Source organism: Podarcis muralis, chromosome 5, assembly GCF_964188315.1.
Source record: "Podarcis muralis chromosome 5, rPodMur119.hap1.1, whole genome shotgun sequence".
Classification (NCBI taxonomy): domain Eukaryota; kingdom Metazoa; phylum Chordata; class Lepidosauria; order Squamata; family Lacertidae; genus Podarcis; species Podarcis muralis.
The window spans coordinates 68,857,746-68,878,485 of NC_135659.1; the positions used below are offsets into that span (position 1 = coordinate 68,857,746).

The 20,740-nt window shown below is 41.5% G+C and overlaps 1 protein-coding gene across 12 annotated transcripts in view; it reads left to right on the forward strand.

Moving 5' to 3' along the window:
• The window catches only part of PPP1R12B (protein phosphatase 1 regulatory subunit 12B), a 102,727-nt gene extending 82,260 nt beyond the window's left edge, over positions 1 to 20,467 (forward strand). For 4 of the 12 annotated variants that reach the window (XM_028734632.2, XM_077929098.1, XM_077929097.1 and 1 more), the window contains 5 exons: positions 530 to 634; positions 888 to 941; positions 2,731 to 2,781; positions 6,614 to 6,741; positions 14,588 to 20,467. In XM_028734632.2, coding sequence (XP_028590465.2) covers positions 530 to 634; positions 888 to 941; positions 2,731 to 2,781; positions 6,614 to 6,741; positions 14,588 to 14,594 — 345 coding nt within the window. In that variant the 3' untranslated portion in view covers positions 14,595 to 20,467. Of the gene's footprint in view, positions 1 to 529; positions 635 to 887; positions 942 to 2,730; positions 2,782 to 6,613; positions 6,742 to 10,076; positions 10,257 to 14,587 lie in introns of all 12 variants that reach the window. The other 8 variants (XM_028734633.2, XM_028734637.2, XM_028734642.2 and 5 more) reach the window with 5 other exon arrangements.
• The last annotated feature ends 273 nt before the right edge of the window (positions 20,468 to 20,740 follow it).

Below are 20,740 nucleotides of genomic sequence, written 5' to 3' on the forward strand. Positions count from 1 at the left end.
CACGTTTAGGGGACCCTTTCCTTGGTGGATTTGCCTTCATGGAATCCTTGAGCATGGCATATTTTCAGGTTCTTCTATGGAGCGCTATTGGAGCTTGCCTTCATTTCACATGAACAGAAAGGATATACTCTGGAATAATGATTAGATCTCTCCTGAGGCTGGGCAGGATCAGTTGTTCAGCTTCTTTTAGGGAAACCTTTTTGCTATTACCAGTCTTCTAATTCAGGAATACCTGATAAGTTTCCAAGGAGCACTAGGTTCCCCTGGAAGAGAGTTGTTGTTTTTAAAGTAAATATACACAGGAGTTTGCATAAGAATTTTTCTGCATTGTTTGTTTAACTTCCTATTCTACAATAAATTGGAGAGGATACCTGATGATAATGAGTTACAGTTAATAAGGCTGTGGTAAAATCTGGTTTCCGGGGTCTGAAAGCAGCAGGAGGGGCATCTATTTAACTGCATTATATGACTGTTGATGTTTCAGTAGATGATACTGTAAGTTAACTCCACTTCTCTTTTTTCTATCCAGCTCTATGAAAGTGCCCTGTCTGAAAATCAAAAGCTGAAATCAAAACTGCAAGATGCTCAGTTGGAGCTCGTCGATATCAAGACAAAAATTGACAAAATAGCCCAGGTGAAGAGACCTAGGAAACAAGGGATGTACTGGGATTGCAGCTAGATGGAAACAAATGTTTGGCCCTGGTGATAAGGAGTTAATAGCATTTGAAGGAGGGCTATCACTGCTTCTCAGACAAATGATAAAATAGAAGCAGTTGTGCTGTAATGTTATATTGCTTGGTTTCTTAAGAATTCTGATTTTTATTTGGAAAGTATTTCTTTGTAATACTTTCTACTTTTGTGATAACTTTGGTTTTTCATTTCAATAGCAAAAGCAAGAAAAAACCTCTGACCGTTCGAGTATGCTTGAGATGGAAAAGAGGGTATGTGTTTCTGTTTTTTGGTGTCCACTTACTTAAAACTTAGCATGGTTTAAGAATGCATACTCATTTTAAAAGAGAAAGATCACTACAGGAAGCTGATTCTGTTCCTCCTTCAAGAATCTTTGGGTAACCCTGATCTCCTTGGCTTCTCATACTTGTTTACAGCATTTTTGTTAACTATAAAACTGTTCATTTCGGCATCCTGGCATAATAAGATACACGGTTTGATAAATCACCACTAATGAAGCCCAGAACTTACTGTTCTAGCATGGCTGTTGATGTCATATAGTTGATTAGAGACATTCCATTGATTGTGGTTATATTTTGAAAACATGAGATTGAATAGAGTCAATTTTATCATAAGTTATCAAAATACGTTAACTCATTGTGTTACAATTATTTAAAATGTGCAAGTTTCTTACGAAGATGAGTACCAAAAATACTTAAAGTCCAGCAAAGTTTAAATCGAAAGATGAACACATAACAAGCTTAGTATGTAAGCATATTATGTTTGTGCTACTGAATTCCCTTTATCCAGTACAAAGCTCTGTTTCTTCTTGGGCTTATTGGCATGTAAGTTCTTAAAATACCTTCCAAATACTTTCCTTGGAAAACAGTAAATCGTTTGTGGTTTCAGTGCCCCGTTTTGATTTTGTTTATTATTTGCTTGCTTTTTCCTGAAAATATTGCATTTGGGTTGTTGTTTTTTTAATGCAAACACTAAAACGGAGGTTTGTAAGATGTAGGATGAGAGGTACAATAGAAGTTGGAGTTCTTGGTGGCCCACAGTGAAAGTAGCACTCACCTGGCTTCTGGTTGCATGCATTGCTGCTGCAAACTGAGAGGTTTGGCTTCGTTGGTGTGTTTGCCCTGCACCAACCTTACAATCACCTCCCCACTCCCGTTTTTCATCTCGGTGCTTAGCAGCAAAGTGGATCAGGTGTGCTACTGCCTTGAAAGCAATTGCCCCTTGTTATTATCCCCCAACAACTGGTATTTAGTACCTCTTGCCTTGGAACATAGAGGTTTCCTCTAGCCATCCTGGCTTAATGCCATTGATTCTTGCCGCCTTGTCTAACACTTTCCAGTATGGTGTGTGTGTTCTTTTTAAAGAGGTTTTTTATTTGTACTTGGAGCTCTCAACCAGAGGATAAAGAAGAAAGAGTAACTTGGCACACCTTCTATCCACTATAGTAAAATGACTCTATGCCAGTTTTGTTTGTCTGGGAAATGGTACGTCCAGTACACAGTTTTCAAACTAGTTAAATTAAGTATCCTCAGGGTGCAATTCAAACTGTCCACTATCCATAGGCTGGGACTGAAAACTGAGCTCTTTTCAGTGACCTCACTGGCTCCTATCAAGCTAATGGCAAGACAATTGATTGTCTGTGAAGTGAAAGGAGCTGATAGGTAGTTGTGGCTAGACTAGAGCTGCAGGAGGGAACAGCAAAAGGGCCTGTATAGAGCACAGGTGACCCTTAAGATTCTGGATTACAACTCCTCTCATCCCTGACCATTGGCCATGCTCTCTAGGGCTAAGGGAGTTGAAGTTCAAAAACATCTGTTCCCCTATCCCTGGTGCAGAGGTTGGAGATGAGCTGTGGGAACACACCAAGAAGAGGTTTTTTGACATTGTTTGTTCTTAGTGTAGGTCTTGAGATGTTTGACAACCTTATTAATGCTATTAATGATACATTTTTCTTCACTGAGGGAAATACAGCCATAGCGTACATTTTCATGTAGAAAAATTACACAAAAAATGGTAACACTGAAAATATTTTTTAAACAGGAGAAACGAGCTCTTGAGCGGAAGCTCTCAGAAATGGAAGAGGAGATGAAGGTATGAACAATTCTTCATTTATTTTCCGCCTTCTGTACATAGCATAATTTTGGATTGTCACATGACTCTGCTGGAGTTTTTTGCTGCAACAGATTAACAGGTGCCCCTCAGAAAATATTAGAATAGTGTAAGTCATTGTTAAAAGGTTGGTATTGGATTAACCATTCATGCATGCACACTACTACTAGCTATTGGGAATTTATTTATTCATAAAAATATTTATAAGCTGTCTTTCATCCCTACAGGGCTCTCATGATGGTATTCAAAAACAAAAACAGATTTAGGCTATAAACCAGATTAAGAACAGAAAAGAAAACACATTAAAACCTCTACATACTAAAAATTCAGAGCCATGCAGATTGGAAACCGTTTTACTGCCCCCCTGAAAATAAGTAGAGAGAAGCCATTTTCACCTCCCTTGGGTGAGAGGACCACCATTTTGCTACTGCCACAAAAAAGGCCCTGTCTCCTGTAGCCACCTCTTTAGGCAGTGGAACCATGCCGCAGGGCCTTAGAAGAAGATTGTACACTCCTATGGGAAGAGATGGCTTTTCAGATATCCTGGCCTCAAGCCATCTAAGGCTTTAGAGGTTAGCACCAGCATCTTGATTTGTGTCCAGAAGCATGTCAGAAGCCAATGCAGTTGGTGTAAAACAGAGTGAATGTGGTCTGTGCCGTGCACATCAGAAAGCAATTTGGCTGCAGTATTTTGCACCAGCTACAGCTGGCAAACCCTGTAGCCCCACACAGTTCGTGCTGCAGTAAACTAAATGGCAACTGGCTGAAGCATGCATCACTATAGCCAGATCCATCTTCTGCAGGAAGGGGCACAGCTAGTGCACCAGTCAAAGGCATTCCTAGCCGTAGCAGCAACCGGATAATCGAGGACCAATGCCAAATCCATTAAAGCACACAAGATGTGGGAGGGAGTGCATCCCCATCCAAAGCAGGCTGTAGTCCAGATAAGATTGCTGACTACCAGAACCATTGGTCTTGCTTGGATCGAGCCTGTTTGTTGCCCACATCAATCCATCTCTGCATCCAGGCAATGGTTCAGGACTTCCGCAGCCTTCTTGGGGATTAGTTGATCAGGTAGTGCTTGGTTGATAGGGAGTTGGTGGATATAGCAAAATTTAAAGTGTGCTAAAAGTCTGCCCAAAACTTCACTTGCATAGAAAATAGAAATGTTTCCCAGCTTGCAAGATAAACATTCCACAGTTTCGTGTTGCATTTTCTCTTGAATTTTGTATGCAGTGCCTTGCAAATGCCTCCTGAGTTTGTATGCTTCATAACTCTGAGGCTCTTACTCCTTTAGGGTGATACCATTTTATTATGAAGCAGGGTGAGGGTATCAGTTTATGTAGCAACGTGTGCTCTCAGTCCCCAGCCAACTGTTAGAAATACAGTGGCCACCGAGTATACAGAAGTTCACCCCTGCTTTAGTGACATCACTTCAGACACAATTTGGAGAGTGGCTTTTCCTGATGAAAGAAGGGATTTTTTTCTTGGTGCTCTTGCCATAGGGGTAAGAAGCAAAAGTAGATACAAGCCCTGGCCACGCAGTACTGTGCATGTCTACTCAGTGGTTGGTCCCATTGAGCTCAGTTGGGATTACTTGTGTGTAAAATATGATTGCTGCCTAAGAGAAGCACCCACTGCTGCAACATGCCAAAAACCATGTCTTTGCCAAACTAGTTCTTACTGTATAAATGCATCCAATGCTTTAGGTTTCTAAATGGGAAAGCTATTAGTAAATGTTATGAATGGTAAAAGAAAACAGAAACAACAGATTCTGTTATTGCACAGCACCTGCATGTAAAATTGCAATATGGACATAGAGAAGCCACTGCCTGTACATTGTCTGGGAAAATGCAGTCAGTTATAGTTTTTCCATGTCTCCAAACAAACCACAAGCTGCCGCCAAGGTTCCTTTTGGCTTACCGTGTGTGGTTTGTTTGCAGAAGACAACCTGTGAGCCTGCATTCACACATAACACTAAGCCAAACAACAGCTTAGTTCCAGGTAGTGTGGCACCAGCAGAACCAGGAGTGGCAATAAGTTGCGGTGATTTTTGCTCTGTGTCCCTGCACACTTTCTTATCCATGTTTAGCTATGGTTTGGCTTAGTGTTACAAGCAGACTGTTCACTCTGTGTGTCTGTACACAGTTTGATTGTACCTAAGGCTTGTATGCTTTGTTTCCAATCTGCCAGTAATACATTAAGGTCTCTGGCCTTGAAATACTAAATGCCTAGTGGGTCAGACTTTGCCTTCCACTGGTTATAGTATCTCGCAGAATCATTCCTGCTAATGTTAAACAAAATTCGCTTTGGTATACAGATTCTCTTTTACTCTGACACACTGTGCAGGTTAAAATGTGCAGCTGACAGTTGTATAAAAAAGGCATAAGTGGAGCTGTGCATTCACCTCAGACTTGTGCCTCATCCATGCTGAGGATCCCTACCTCTGGGATATTTGGACCCCCTTGGGATCTGAGGTGGGCACCCAAGTCATTGGAATCACCTCAGAGGGCTTCAAATGTGTATAATTTTGTAACCTTCCTCAATCTCTTTATCAATAGAAGATGACATGCAAGTGAGGAGGCAGGCAGGCAGAAGAGGAGTTTTACAACTGAGCGCTCTAGCTTCCAATTAGGAAATTTTACCAGGCAGGCTCCTTCTTTTACTTCCAATCACAGTACTTTGGGGAGGGATATAGGAAGAATTCCCCACCTGAGCATCCCAGCAAGGGAGTGCCGCCCTCACACTGTTGCTGCATTTCTCTAGTGCACTTGATAAAGGCATTTCAGCTTGTTGATTCTTTCTCTAACAGACTCCGCTCTAGTTTTGGGGTGGAGTTTTTGCATCTTTCCCCCTCATGTTCACAAGTCAGGATGTATGTGCAGCAACAGCAGTAGCCACAATGTAATGGGCTACTATTCTCCCACCACAATTCACTTGCTGGCTTATCCAGTGACAACAGCACTGTAGCATATTGGGAGCCAAACAGTTGCTCTGCTCTGCTCCTTGCCCGCTACAGTGTCACTGCTGGGTTGGCCTGCAAGTGAAAACATGGCGGGGAAATTAGTGACTTCAGCAGCATCACTGCCAGTGTTGGGTGCTTGGGGCAGGGAGGTAAGTGTTGACTCCAGCACACTCTGCACTGGTGCAGGTCCCAACGTATATGCTCTAGTTGTTGGAATATTTTCTACCTCGTGCAAGAATTGTTTTGTGGGGCTTGGTGATTGGCACACTGAACATGCCAGGTCTTACATGCCAGACTCAGTGTTCCCTTTGTCTTCTGCTGCCTCTGCCTGCCGTTCTTTCAGTGTGCTATGCCAGCTCCGAACTTGAAGCAGTTACTCTGCTCCAGCATGGTGTCTCCACACTGATTCGAGGAATGTGCCTTGCTCCTTCCTCTGTCTCTTTCTCATTGTCTCCAGAAGTGTCTGCTAGCCCCCTTGCCTGCCTTCCTCTTATCAGGCTTGCTGGTAAAGGTGCATGCATTGCTGTTTCTCTTCCTGCCTTCCTCTAATGCCAGGACCGGGGGGGAGGGGTGTTGTGGGCCTTGCTGCTCACTTGGAATGCTAGACATGCAAGTTTTGCCTCATGCTCACATCAGCCCCTTTTTCTTCAGCTTTCCACTTCCTGCGACTTTGGTGCAAGGGCACCTCTACACCCACAAAACCACAGGGACAGGCATGACACCTCTTTTTTTTTTCTTTAAAGAACCACCACCCTCGGTTTGGTAGGCTTCATCCCCTCAGAATAGACTACAATGGAAATGTCATCCAATTCTGCCAAAATATAGGTCTTCTTGATTTTCCCCTTGTAGTCAATGGGGAAGACATCGGGTGCTTCGGAAAATGAGGCGAGGCGACCCTCTGCCTTGGATCCGAGGCGAACTGCGATGTTAAGCCAAGCCACCAAGCCGAGGCAACCCCCAGTCCGAGCCAATGAGAGGTGGGTTCCAAGGCCATTTTTTTTCCTTGTGCACAGCCCTAGTCATGAGGTATGCATTTTAAATCTCATGGCAGTTTTGGGCAAAACTTTTATAACTGCATTTCTTCCCACTCATTCATACTTCATGGCTCCAGAATATTGCTTGAAGGACGATTGATAGCACAAGTAAGTACATGAGAGGAGTTGTCAAGCTTCCGGTTTCCTTGCGCACCTTTCTGTCTAAAGACATACAGATTGGTGCTGGACTGGGCAGGAATTTGCCTTTTCAGGCAGCTCCTTTGAAATGCCATCCCTTTTTTGGACATCTGCTATAACGAAGTGCTGTTTTCTGGCGATCATGTTTTTCTGGTTAAGGCAGAGGCAACGTCTTGTGCTTCCCTGGTGACCTGAAAATACTAAGCTGGCTTCACTGTACTATATAGGTTTATACAATATGCAAATACTTCTGCTCCCAAAATGTGCCTGTTCTTTTGTCTGCCCCCTGGTGTTTATTTCCCTAGAACCTAAGTTCATTTCTTGGTGGTGGTGGGGAGAAATGTTTCTGCTTCAAGAACAGGAGCTGCTGCACCCCTGAAACCATAGTAGTGATGAAAGCCATTTCCTGCCTTGCTGGAGATGGTTCCAATTTATGTCCTTTATGTTTTTACTGAGTGTGATAATCCTTTGAAGTCAAGATCTGTTTCGACTTCGGGGGGGGGGAGAGTTTCAAAAACGGAAATTGCACTCCATCTTACAGCATGATCCTCAGTTGCGGGGGATGGGTTGCACCATTGGCCTCTCTAGAGGTCTTATTAAAATGTAATTATTTGAAAGCTCTTAAAGAATTAAAATGAGAACGCAGAGGGGCAAACGCAACACCACCTTAAATTCAACTACACAAAATAGCTATACTGTACCTTGTTCTGAAGGATGGTGTGACTAGCAACAGCAACAAAAAAACCCTCCTAAAAACGTACTTGTAAGAAGAACAATGTTGTTGTGATACATGTAACCAATATGCAGTAGTTACCAGGATTTTATCCTTCAGGTGTCATTGCTGAAGTGTTCGGCTCTGGAAACCCTAAAGCAGCAGTACTGATTTGTGTGAGGTGGTGAAATTATGAAAATCCTCGATAACCTTATTTACTATTTTTCTTCTGAACTACCTTTTCTAAATAAATGTAGTGCCCTTGAGAGGTCCGTCAACTTTGGGTGTGCTGCCATAATATTACAGGCCATTTTCAGCATGTCTGCTTCTCTCGAATGACATCCATTTCATGCATTACATGCCTTATCTGTCCACAACTTCTTTTTATAGCCAAAGTCACCTTGAGTTGACAAAGCAAATATGCACGCATCCTGCCTCAATCCCTCTTGTGCTGTGGTTGCATTTTGGCCTACTCCTCGTCCAGGAACTGCTTTTTCAATTTACATTCTTTCCCTGCTGTACAGTCACCTCTTTTCTTGCTGTCAGCAACTCACTTGGAGGAAGGAAGGTAAAAAACCGAGTTTGACACTGAAGCAGTGTCGTTAGGCTCTCTGGGCTGCTTGATCGCTTTGCGACTTGGCTGAACAAAGACACAGCTCAGCTATATCAGCTTAATCAGCTGGAATGTTCAGCAATTAAGCCTTTTAAATTATTGACAGGTTGGACTTTATCATTTTAGTAGTGAAACCTTTGATGCAGAATTCAGTTTCTTTTCTGGCCCTGCTGCCCCATTTATGATCTGTCCTCCTATGCAATATAATTATTGTGAAGAACTAAATTAATGAAGCATAAACCAGGCACACCAGCATTAGGATTTCCTAATAGTCACAGCATAGATGGGCGGGATAAGGATACTGTGTTGTGTGTCCCTCACAAAAATGTTTGCAGAGTTTGCTAACCTTTTCGTGTTTTTGTCTTATGGGCTTAGTGCTTTAAAAAAATAAAATAAAATGACTCTCACAGTTGAAAATTAGGTAAATTATGTTCAGGGATCTGTTTAGCCAAACGGTTGTGGAGAGCTTTTGGTTGGAGCCTGGATTTAGTCAATAAATCTCTATGCTTCAGTCAATGAAGAAGAGAAGAGTAGAATGGAATGCAAGCTAATGGAAGATATTTGCTTGTGCAGAAAATTCTAGGTTGCTGTACCACAATCATCCCAGAAGTAACAAAAAGGATGCTGTTCCATTGGATTTGTGTTGCCTTTTCTGCAAATTGTTGTCACATGGATGTTGTATCTCATATTTTGAGATTATGTCAAGATTATTCCCCATCCTACTGACCCAGTAAAACTTTCTGTAGGGTGTTTATATCCTCAGTTGTGTTCATCATTGTGTTTTCTTCACTTATTATTACACCATATTGAAAGTGAAATGCATTAGACATTTCTTTCTTTAGAAAATTGGGTCCTTTTAGAGTCTGCATTGGAAACCCTTCTGAAGCAATTGCCTTTGATGCTATAAAAGCAATTTCAAAGCACTTAATTGTCTGTATACTTGGCCTTTAGCATTCATACAAGATTTTAGTTCCATTTATACTAGAGAAAAATGCCATGAACACATAAATTAACACTTGTGTTTCATGCCAGTTTGGGACAGTAAGGCATGCTGACCATTTTTTCCATACGCATATAGGAAAAAGTGTGTGCTTGTACTTAGAGGGGTGTTTTTGAAGATTCAGCATCAATGGTGTTTAGTGTAAAGCTACTGTCTGGCTAAATTGTGGAGCACAAATTCAGCACAGGGACACTTACAGACTGCACAGGCTATAAGAGTTGTGTATTGTGCCAGTATTCAGCATTGTACAAACCAGTTTCCCTTTCTACTGCAAATACTACCACATGTTGTAAAGTGAAGGATAGCATTAGACTCATTTTAAAGCAATTTACCTCAGCTGCTACAACTATCCCCTTTTGCTATGCAAAGCCACATTGGCTGGGATGTGGGTCATATAAAGCTTTTATAAAGATACTTAACTGCCCCATTGGTGCTCTTCCAACCAGCATTAGTCATCTGTCAGTACCTTGCAAAAGGACTTTAAAAGTGCTGTGCGCAAGGTTTTCCTGGTGTGGTTTTCAGCCATGGTTCTCACTCCATTTAAGAGCTATAATTTTTCACCTTTATGGTGTTTCGTTAAATTTGAAACTTGGTTAGGTTCAAGCCTTAAGAGAATGAACAGCATTCTCTGTGGTTTCTTTTTTGGTTGGTCCAGTGCTTTAGTATGTTGTCCAGCTTCTTCTGTGCTTTCACTGCTCTCCACCTCTCGTTGCTGCTCTTCTTTTTTTCTTGCTTGCCAATTGAATTCATGTTTCTGTGCTGTTTTATATTCTCTGTTTTGTCTTTGTCTATCTCCTCCATGTCTCACTTTGCAGAACCTTCACCAGCTCAAACAGATTCACACTTTGAGGCAGATGAATGAGCAGCTGCTGGCCGAAAACAGGGCTTTGACCCGGGTTGTAGCCAGGCTCTCGCAATCCGCTGAGACCCCAGAGTCAGAAGAGCTATAGCATCTCCCCCTCCAGTTGATCTCTCCTCTCCTTCCAATCTTCCAGGCAGGTCTTTGCTCTTATTGTCTGACTGAGCTATTCCCTACCCTTTCTACATTCTTCCTAAATGTGGCAGATAAGGAGCGTGGCACTCAAATAGCAGTATGGAAGTCACTGCCTGTTCATATACTAAACTTTGCATTTCTAATGCGTACAAGGTACTTCAGTCACTTCTTTTCAGGTATACATTTCCCCCATATGGGTTCTGCATCTCAGGATGATCACCAGCCTAATAATAGTTTTGTTCAAGCTTTATTTTGCCTTTTTAAAGCGTTGTTGGGTAAGCATTGGATGAATGAAAGAGGCAGAATAAACACACAAAAATCCAGCCACCTGGTTTCCATGACTGTGAAAAAGAATAACGCAGTTCTGAAGGTAAATGTAGGATATCATTAATACTAACAAAATATATGTAAGTGATCAGAACTGGGACATACGGCTCAGTGTTAAAGTGGGTATGTATTGAATATTTTTATGAAATGGTGTTGTATCTGGTGTGAGCTAACACCGATGTAATCCAGCAATGTTAGAAAAACACAGTTTTGTCATTGGGGAGGTAGGTTGTATTCTAGCTGTGGTTTTGTAAGGATCTAAAGCTTTTAGACGGCGGGACACGGGTGGTGCTGTGGGTTAAACCACAGAGCCTAGGACTTGCCTATCAGAAGGTTGGCGTTTCGAATCCCCGTGACGGGGTGTGCTCCCGTTGCTTGGTCCCTGCTCCTGCCCACCTAGCAGTTCGAAAGCACGTCAAAGTGCAAGTAGATAAATAGGTACCACTCCGGCGGGAAGGTAAACGGCGCTTCCGTGCGCTGCTCTGGTTCGCCAGAAGCAGCTTAGTCATGCTGGCCACGTGACCCGGAAGCTGTACGCCGGCTCCCTTGGCCAATAAAGTGAGATGAGCACTGCAACCCCAGAGTCGGTCACGACTGGACCTAATGGTCAGGGGTCCCCTTACCTTTTTAAAGCTTTTCTGCTAATTGTGCATGTAAGTTGTGAGAGACAAAGTACCGGAAACTGCAAAACAAAGATCCAAGTCCTCATGTTTGTTTATTTATTACAAAATTTTCATACCACACAGATAACTATCCCCCCCCCAAAAAAAAAAATACTAAATATGTGGGGGGCAACAAATTAAAGAACATGCAGCATTTTTATTTAATGAAAGCCATTACTGAATAGTAAAGCTTATAAATGATATGTGTTCATCAGAAAAAGTAGGTATAGGAGGGTTTTTTTAAGGACTAGATAGCTTCATGGAAGATATGAGTATCAAGACCTGAGGATGCCTTTGTCAGAGGTCAGGCCTATGTGGGTGGGGGGGAATTGAGTGGCCCCCAGTAAAGCAAGAGTGCCTCAGGTTTTCCCAACACTATAAAGATTCTACCCAGTTAGGATGGCTTTTTGCAAAGCACACATGAACAAAATAAAACCAGTTGTTTTGTTATAATGTTCTTTACTGGTGCTTTGAGCTCTCCTGAAGCTTTTAAGTTGCACACGGTGTTTGTTTTATGTGCTCGGTGTCTTATAGGTTGGCATGTTATGCTTGCTACATATAGCAGCTCTAATGCAAAAGTGTTAAGTCTTTTTCTCTTGAGAACTTGCATCAGTGAAGCAAAGATTTGGTCCTTTGATACTTTGTCCCTGTATGTTGCAATTCATCTGACTGAAATGTCACTATAAGGTACCATGTTTCTTTGCAGATGCTAAACATTACAGGGACATACCATTCAGGCACATTGTCTTCTATTTTACAGTTGTATTACTTAATATACCTGGAATCTACATTTGTACTATACATGCAGAAAAGTGCTTTTCTGGGTATTCATGGAAACACCACTAAAGCTAGTTGGTTCCCCCCCATACATATATTTTCATAGCTTGTGTTTAGTGTGAATGTTTTTAATGGATATCATGTAGTGAATCCTGCATAATAGTTTTGGGGAACACCAGATGTGTTGTGTAGTAAATTGCACATTAATCATTTTGTCCTCCTTGCCCTAATTTGACTAGTCATCTCTCATGTTTGGGCTATTTGCTTTGAAGGAACTACTGAAGGATGCCATTGGACTGATGGTAGAACTTGTTCTGACACCCCATGTTTTGTTAGTAATCTCACTTGGCCCTGCTTTCCTATTATAAAATGAAAATAATGGTTGTACCTGTCAAAGACATTCTAGAAAGTGTATGTCTGACTGTTGTTTGCAGGCTCATCCTATAACTGCCTATATAACATTAACTATTCACACCATCGTGTGAAGCTCAGGATGAAAACTATGAAGTTCAGCTATCATTGTTATACCAGAAACCTATTTGCATATTCAGGCCCCACAAAGAGAAAAGTTGAATGCTGATTTTATAAATCCAATACCATTCCAATCTCTGCTTGCAATTTTTGGCGATTTTCAAGCAAATATTAAAGAACTCTGCTAACCTGGGATGAAATACCTCACCATTATGGTTTTGTTGCTACTGAATGGTCAAATAAATGTGACTACATCTGTTGCAAAATGTCCTAAATTTGCAGCATCTCAGTTACCTGTAGCAAATCATAAAGTTTGTCCCTCCAGTATTGACAGTAAGTCTGTGGTGGTTGCCTTTCTAAATATTCAGAATGCCAAGTACTGTATAAAAATTGAAACACGGAGCAGGATTTGGGGTTGTACCTCTTTACCCTTCTCATTGCTAGGCTAGGTCAAAGGGCCATCCACGTTGGCATGGATGGAGGAGAGTGTGTGTACTTCTTATCCTATCCTGTGTCAAAATAGCAAGGTCAGCAAGCTGTCAGTCATGTATTCCCATTAGCAACAGGCACCCAAGAAGTCTGTGTGCAGAAAGGTGCACATAACATAGCCCACCTCCCCCTTCTGCCATGGTTGGAGTGTCCTTTGTGGCTTTATCTTGACCTAGTCTCTTCTCCCTGGGCTAGAGGTTGTGCATCATTTCAATATCCCTGATTAGGCCAAGCACCTGGTCATTTATTTCAACAGAGGCCAACCTCTAGGAATTCCTGGGAGCTTGAGCGGTTGGCAAAATGCTCAGGAGTCTGGAAAGCAAGCTGTCATAATTAACCATGTGCTGCATACCTCAATTAGTAAAGGCATAAGAATTCCAGACTTAAGCCATGGCCCAAAATAGATCACTCTTGGTTGTCCTTGCCCCAAATCACTTAGCATTTCTAGGCACCCAGTACTAACCCTTACTTTTAATGCAATAGATAAATATATTGCATTAAAACAAAACTTTTATCTCGTAAATTAGTTGTTAACCAAAGAGATATTTTATTTTGTTTAAAGAGTCCAGTTTTGGTCTATGATCTACTGTATATTTTGATTAGTTGTTCCTGAGATCAAGAAGTAGGCTTTCATCTATGTTGAGATGCAACTGGATGCCATTTTGAATCAAGATGCAGACGGAACCTTTCAAAACTGCTCTGGGTTTTTTTTGTTTCTTGAGAAATGCCGGGTATGAAGCTGCTAGTATTTCATAACTTGCCCAAAACATAATTGGGTGCCTGCTGTCAATGGAAAAACTACTGGCTGGAGGTTACCAACACTTTCCAAAAGTGAATCCACCTGCATAAATTGCTGCCTCCTAAGTCACTGGTGTGGGTGGGGTGCAAGGATAGATTTGAATCATAAATGTGCATGATAATACCAAGACCTTGTGAGCAAAGTATCCCTTCCTGACTATTGCTTGCATATGTTGAAAAAGACATTAATAGAGGCACATAGCATGTAACAGAAATCGCACCCAACCCCCTGTTGGGCTGTAATTGTGACTGCACATGGAAGTATAATGTGTGAACCAACCCTAAGTTTTCTGAAAGTATGCAACTTTTCCTTCTGAGTTTAAAAGTGAGAGATTTCTTTTGCATGGGATTTATCCAGGTGTGAAGGAACAATGCTACAAGGCAAGTGCATTTCCCAAAATGAAGTAAAGCGAAAGAGTGCAAGTAGCATTGTCCAGGACGAAATGCCTTTCAAGTTATGCTAGATTGCAATTGTTCTCCAAAATGTACTTCTTTCTCATAATATTTCTGGGTATAATTTCCTGGGCTTACAAATGTCCACGAGTGTGACGTCTAATCTAACATACTCACTCAAGTAGATGCTGCTCTGTATATGTGAGAATGGAAGAGTCAAATTCATGTTTAATCTTAGAGATATGAAACGGATACACTTCGTTGGTGTGGCTTAGTTGCTTTTGAGATCAAATCCATTTTCGATTAACACTAGAAATGCTTTTGTTTGAGTGGTCGTGTGTTTCTCCCCCACCAGAGCTGCATAGGAATTTCAGGACAACCAATACTGAATTGTTTGGATCTTGTCTTTGAACAGGTTTTGACAGAACTGAAGTCCGACAATCAGCGGCTGAAAGATGAAAATGGAGCCCTCATCCGTGTCATCAGTAAACTCTCAAAGTAGTATATTGAACATAGGATGGGCAGAAAGAGGAGATATTTGTGCACATGCTGCCAACCCTGCCACCTGCTTCTGATCTTCCAGTTGAAAGAGCAGCTGGCATTTCAGACACGGATCAGCTAGCCCCACCCTTCACTGCTCTTTGCACCTTGCTAGGCATTCCCATATTGCACAGTGCTTATCCTTCCCCCCAACACAGCATGCCCTGCCATGTTTTAATATTTTTGGAATGTTGAAGTAACTCATTTGAAGGGACAAAGACTGGGTTGGCACCGTCTGAGCTGCCCAAACGATCTGCTGTAAGCTCCATATCCGTCCACCATAATCTGATGTAAAGAAGAATCTACTGTAATAAGTGATATAGAAGTGACTCCATAGCGTTGACCCAACATGTCTTAAGATACTGTCTTGGAGTAGGAATAATGAGTGAAACTAGGAATTGCCACTGAGGATTTATCAATCTCCATTCTGGAATTTGGAAGTCTGCGGTGCTGGTGAAAGCCATGATGACTTATTTCTCTGGGAGTCTGACAACAGTCACTTGGCTTGGAGATTCGTGTTTTCCATGTGCCTCAGTAGCTAACTGATTTATTTAATGTAAGATTTTTGATAATTTAATTTGGGGATCCAATCACTGGCTCTCCTTTCTGTTTTGCTTCACTTTTGCCTGCTACCCTTTGATGGTTCTTGCTGTTTTTTCCATGGGTGCCTTCTTTGGTACTGTTTAATAATAACGTGATCTTACAGCCTCTGCATTCTTTGGCTAACAGTTTGGCCCTTGATTTTTCAAGACTTCTGGTGGAAAGAGAGCTAACCAGCAAAAAGTGCTTATTGAATGAAATCCCATAGACACAATGCCAAAATACTTCTTTATTAGCAAGATGTTTGGTTTTTCTACATGAAAAACCTCACAAAAGACCTGGGCAAACAAATCACATTTATGTTAACTTGCCAATAGATACGCATTCCCTTGAATAGGTGAGTGTTCTCAGTTTTAACAACAGCAAGGTTTGAGGCCTCAATCTTGGTGGAAAGTCTTTGATGATGTCTGAGAATTCTGATACCATGATCATTTGCACAGTTGTACGACATGAATTTGCATTTAATGAGGGCATCAACAGCAGGACCTACATTTCTCAAAAAGCCATTTCTCTGCATACTGGAAATGAATGAATTCATGTTTATGGGTTATCATGATGTAACTAATTTGCACGCTCTGTTCTTCTGGATACTACAGAGAACCAGATTTCATCTGCAGAACCTGTTAAGGAGTTTCCTGTCAATATGGCAACTTGCCAGTGGACTTGCTCTGTTCTTTCCCTGCATTCTTTTAATTCTCACAATTATTTAAAATAAGGAACTTTGGGATCTGAGAATAACTACTCTTGAAAGCATACAAGTGAGCAGTAGAAATTCAGACATTTCATTCAGCATTTTATCAGAGGGGGAAGGTGCTTTTTTGATCAGTTACGGATCAGCTCTGAGATGAAGACAGAATTGTGCAAAGAGACTCAGCAAGACTTCATCTTCCTTTCTTACCCCCATGCACTCTCAGAATCTCCAGAGGGGCCCCCCAACCCTTGAGCAAGTTTGAGGGCATACAAGGGTCTTCAGACGGAAGGAGAGGACGTTGAAGTCCCATTGCACGATTAGAAATCTGTTACACTCAAATATGGAGACTCCATATGTTTGCACTCCGTTTCTGAGTAGAACTGTATGAATTCAGTTAATAACCAGTGGATATCATCTTTACATAGAAGCACCTCAAAAGACTAATTCAGGCTTCTACTATGGTGAACATAGCTTCCCTTTGAACAGAAACAAGGTAAACTCCGAGTTCCTAGCAAACTATTGCTTAAAAAAAGAAAGAAGCACCAGAAATATTTTCTGACATTATGTTTCATTTTAAGAACAGCAGATAGTCAGGATTCTGGATAGGTCAGATAAATTATCTGGTACAACCTCTTATACTCTACTAATTTTATGTGTTGCTTTTCTTACATCCAGTGCTTTTCTTCAACAGTTACCTTCCTACCAACCTTGTTTCAGAGCTAGAGAGGCTTGTGGGGGTTGTTTTATACTGGCCACAACATGCACTGATCTCTGTGAGTGGTATCTTCCAGCTCAAGCATTCTAGCTCACCAGTCTAGCTGATTTTACACCAGTGAGAGTATTTGGCTGAACTTTTTCAGACTCTGCCATGAATAATCATTTAACAGCACAGAAGGAGCAAACGTCTGGTGCTTATGGTCCATTCTATAATGCTCCCTACATTCTCCTGTTGCCAGTTCTCACAGTAGGTTAAGCATATCTCACAGTTTCAATGTGCAGACTTTAAAAGACACAGACTATGGTGGCTAATGCAGCAAGGATGGCTTGCCGTTGGCCCTGCAGAAGTTGGAGGGCTCCAGTTCCCCCCAGCCCCACACAACATGGCCCGGGATGGTGGGAATTGGACTCCAGCAGCATCTGAAGGACCACAGACGGCCACATTGATACAGCATGAAGGATGGTGACCTATGAAGTTGAGACTTTTTAACGTTGGGATTTGATATTTAAACTTGAATTCTGTCCAGCCTGAAATTATGTGAGCAAATTAATCCTGTTGACAAGCCAAAACACTATGATATCTAGTGCTACTGAAAGTAACTTAAGCAGATTATTTTGGGGGGTCACCAATATCAGTGTTGTCCTCCAAGTATCCTGTCTCTTGACATTCTGGGCTTCATGTCATGTAACAGATGATCAATTTTTTATTTATTTTAATACATAGCTTTGTCTTCCTTAGTAAGGCTTCCCTAAACCAATCACCTGAGAACCCATTTTTATTCCAGTATTAAACTTAACACTGGCCTGGATTGGACAACCATCTCACCCCCCCCCCCATCATGCTGTTATTTTGTCCAAGCTGTGACTAAACCAGGAATAACTTGGGGGAAAGCCTGGATCTTAAATCTTAGTTTGAATTTGGTTTGACAATCCTGTCTTGTTCCAAAGCTGGTAGCCATAGTTTCACAAACTGGAAAACACTGGTAAATAGAGGCCCTTGTTGAAACACAACTCACTCAAAAGGGAGCAGCCGAGGGGCTGTGTACAGGAGCAAAATCATATCTTGATTGATTAAGCTGATATATGATTGTTCAAATGCAGGCTATTATTTTAATATGTTTTAACCAAGGGAGTAGACAATTCAGGACAGTCCACTCATAAGCAAATTCATGCCTGTTTTTAAGAAAACCCAGAGAGAAAATATTACTGCTACTGAATTATGATTGCTTTGTACTGGTGCGTTTTAGTGTTCCAATGGATTTTATATAATGTTAGTTATAATTGTGAAGTCTGCTAGAATATACTCTACATAAAGTACAAATTATGCGGAGAAAGCACTGCAAGCTTATTCTGTGAGCTGTGAGAGCTTTTAACTGGAAGGCACTGGGTGGTTTTTCTTTAAACTCTTTTGCCTCACTGCTTTCTTACTCCCAGAAGCTTTTACAGCTCAGTGTACATCCTAAGACGTACTTGCATGTCGAAGGTCTTAGAAACCTCTTCCGCATCTGTGTTGAAGTTCCAGTGCAACTTTTTTGATATAAGAAGCAGAGCTTGGAGTAAGGAAGGAGCGGGTTTCATTGCTTGCAAATTGTGAACGCGAGGTTTATGTGCGGTGGCTTGTTGGTCTGAAACAAAGTTTCAGAAGAAGCTAGAGGCATGCAAAAAGGGCCAAGGAAGGAAACAAATGCAGATACATAAGTAGTATTGAGAGCTGGCATATTGTGGTTGAATGCCTTGCATTAAAGGAGGTTGTGTTGCACTGCTAAAAGACAACATGAATAATATGGATGAACAGCTGTCATATGCAGAGAACTCTTAACCAGTGGAATGGAAATGGAATTTTAAGTGGGGGGTAGATTTAGAGCTGCAAGAGCATGTGTACTTGATTTGATCTGTATTTTGTGACAGCTGATGATGCAGCATCTGTGCACTGTCCATATTGATTTACTGTTAATGGAAGGAATTAAAGAATGACTCTAGAGATCTGACCAGATATAATTCAGTCAGTCATCTTCAGTAAGTCAGGGTTTAAGAGTGCACTGTGTTTTATCAAATCAGCTAATTTCAGATTTATTGGTGGTTTCTAGTCCACATAGGAATAACTATCAGAAGCCAGTCTATAGAAATCTGATAGCAAAGTATTTGATGCCATAGGACTGACTTCTTTTAAGGGCTGTGGATACAATCCAGTCGGTGGTTGTTCATTAGCATTTTAAAGTCTTATTCTCATGGGATAATCAGGAATGGTAAGTCTCACCATGATGATATTTGCCAATAGGTCAAATCGTATGCAACTCCCTGACTGTGCTTGGGAGACTTAACACTTGTTTTTCATTAGGGAATAGCTAGTCTGTTCCCAAGGCTGGTGAGCTTAATGTATGCCTGTAGATGGTAAAGTGCAGGATGTAGTCCCTTCCCCCACAAAGGATATTGACTGAATATCTCCCACCTGCCCTGCCAATTCTGCCATTACCAGGTGAGAGTAGGTCACCAAGGCCTGGGATTTACTGACAGTGAATAGAAATCATGATTGAAATCAAAATATACTTGAGAGATGATTTCTACTGTATCATGTTTGCTTTCCCCCCATAACCACTATAATTCTTTCTGAATTAGAGAGTTGTTTGTGAGCAGGGTCTTGGCACGTTTCCGGACAACTTCCAAATTCCCACTTTGATTCAAATGCAGATTCTCCTTAACAAACATGTCTCCAATTTTTTTGAATGGGTGTTCATCTGTATCTGAGAGTGATCATGTTTTCCTGGGACTCCTTGCAAGCGAGTCAGAAGGCAGAAATCTCTTCCCCCGCCCACCCCAAAATAGAAATTTGTCCTTTGCACTCACACTGATGCCCCCTACTTTCATCTTTGTTTTCCTTTATTTTACTTCACTCCTGCCATATTAGCCCACCTGTTGCACAAGGCAGCTTCTCAACTCGAAGTCCAGCATTTTTGGATGTACTCCTTCCTTCAGCAATGTTAAGGGGCCTGTTTCAAAAGGCAAGTTTAAGTTTATTTCAAGCTAGCAGACTCCCCAAGGCCTTTTCCCTGAGCGACTTAGGTCTGGATCATGATCACCTTCATGTTTGGAAATCCTTTTGCATGATTCTCCTAGAAGCAGCATGTCCCATGAAGGGCTTTTTACCAAGATTAACTCCACAAGCAGCTCACAGGTGAAATTTAACCCAATTCCTAGGGGCAATTCTTTTCTTCCTCTGTTCCTTTCCCCTGACAGCTGTTCTCTCTTTTCCTGGGGCAAATCGGACCCTTGGCGTATGTGACTTTCAGGGTGTTCTCAGTAAATACTCTTGAAAAACAGCACAGCCCGAGCTGTTGCCACAGGGCCTCTTGTGTTGTCCCCTCCCCTTGCTTCCATCATGTTGTTGAGGAATCTAGTAACAAGTCCCCCTCTGCAAATGCTAACTCGTGGAAAAGAGTGGTGTTATGCACTTGGCTCGCTAACTTCCCAAGCTGCAAGTATTCTGTACTTACCTGTTTTAAGGAGAGTTTTACAGATTGTTGTAAATACACTACTTGGAGAAAAGACTAGCCTGTGAGTGATGAGAAAGAATGTATTTTTATGCAATTTTTTGAGTGGCCTTTCAAACTCTTGAGATGAATGGTTTTTGTTTTCTTGATTGTTATATAGTATTCTAAGTATATGTTTGAAAGTTTGGGGATAATATTCACATCTATGATGCTTGTAAACACAACAGTATTTATAAATGAATAAAGTGCTTTAACACAGCCTGAGTCTATCTTAATAGTGAGAGCATGGTCTCAGGATGCTTTGGTGAGTCACTGGGGGAAGTAGAAGTTTCCCCATCTCCTCATGAATGTTTGCTTTGAACTAAAGTTACATTTGTCTTAGTCAGATGGGAAACTTGATGCAGTGGCCGAAAACAATAGCAACACGTGAAAGTCTCAAACTGCATGAGGAGCCAAGTGATGTAGATCCTATCATCCCTCTTAACTTAGCATTTGCTACATTTCCTTGCCATTGGAAATATGGACCAGGACA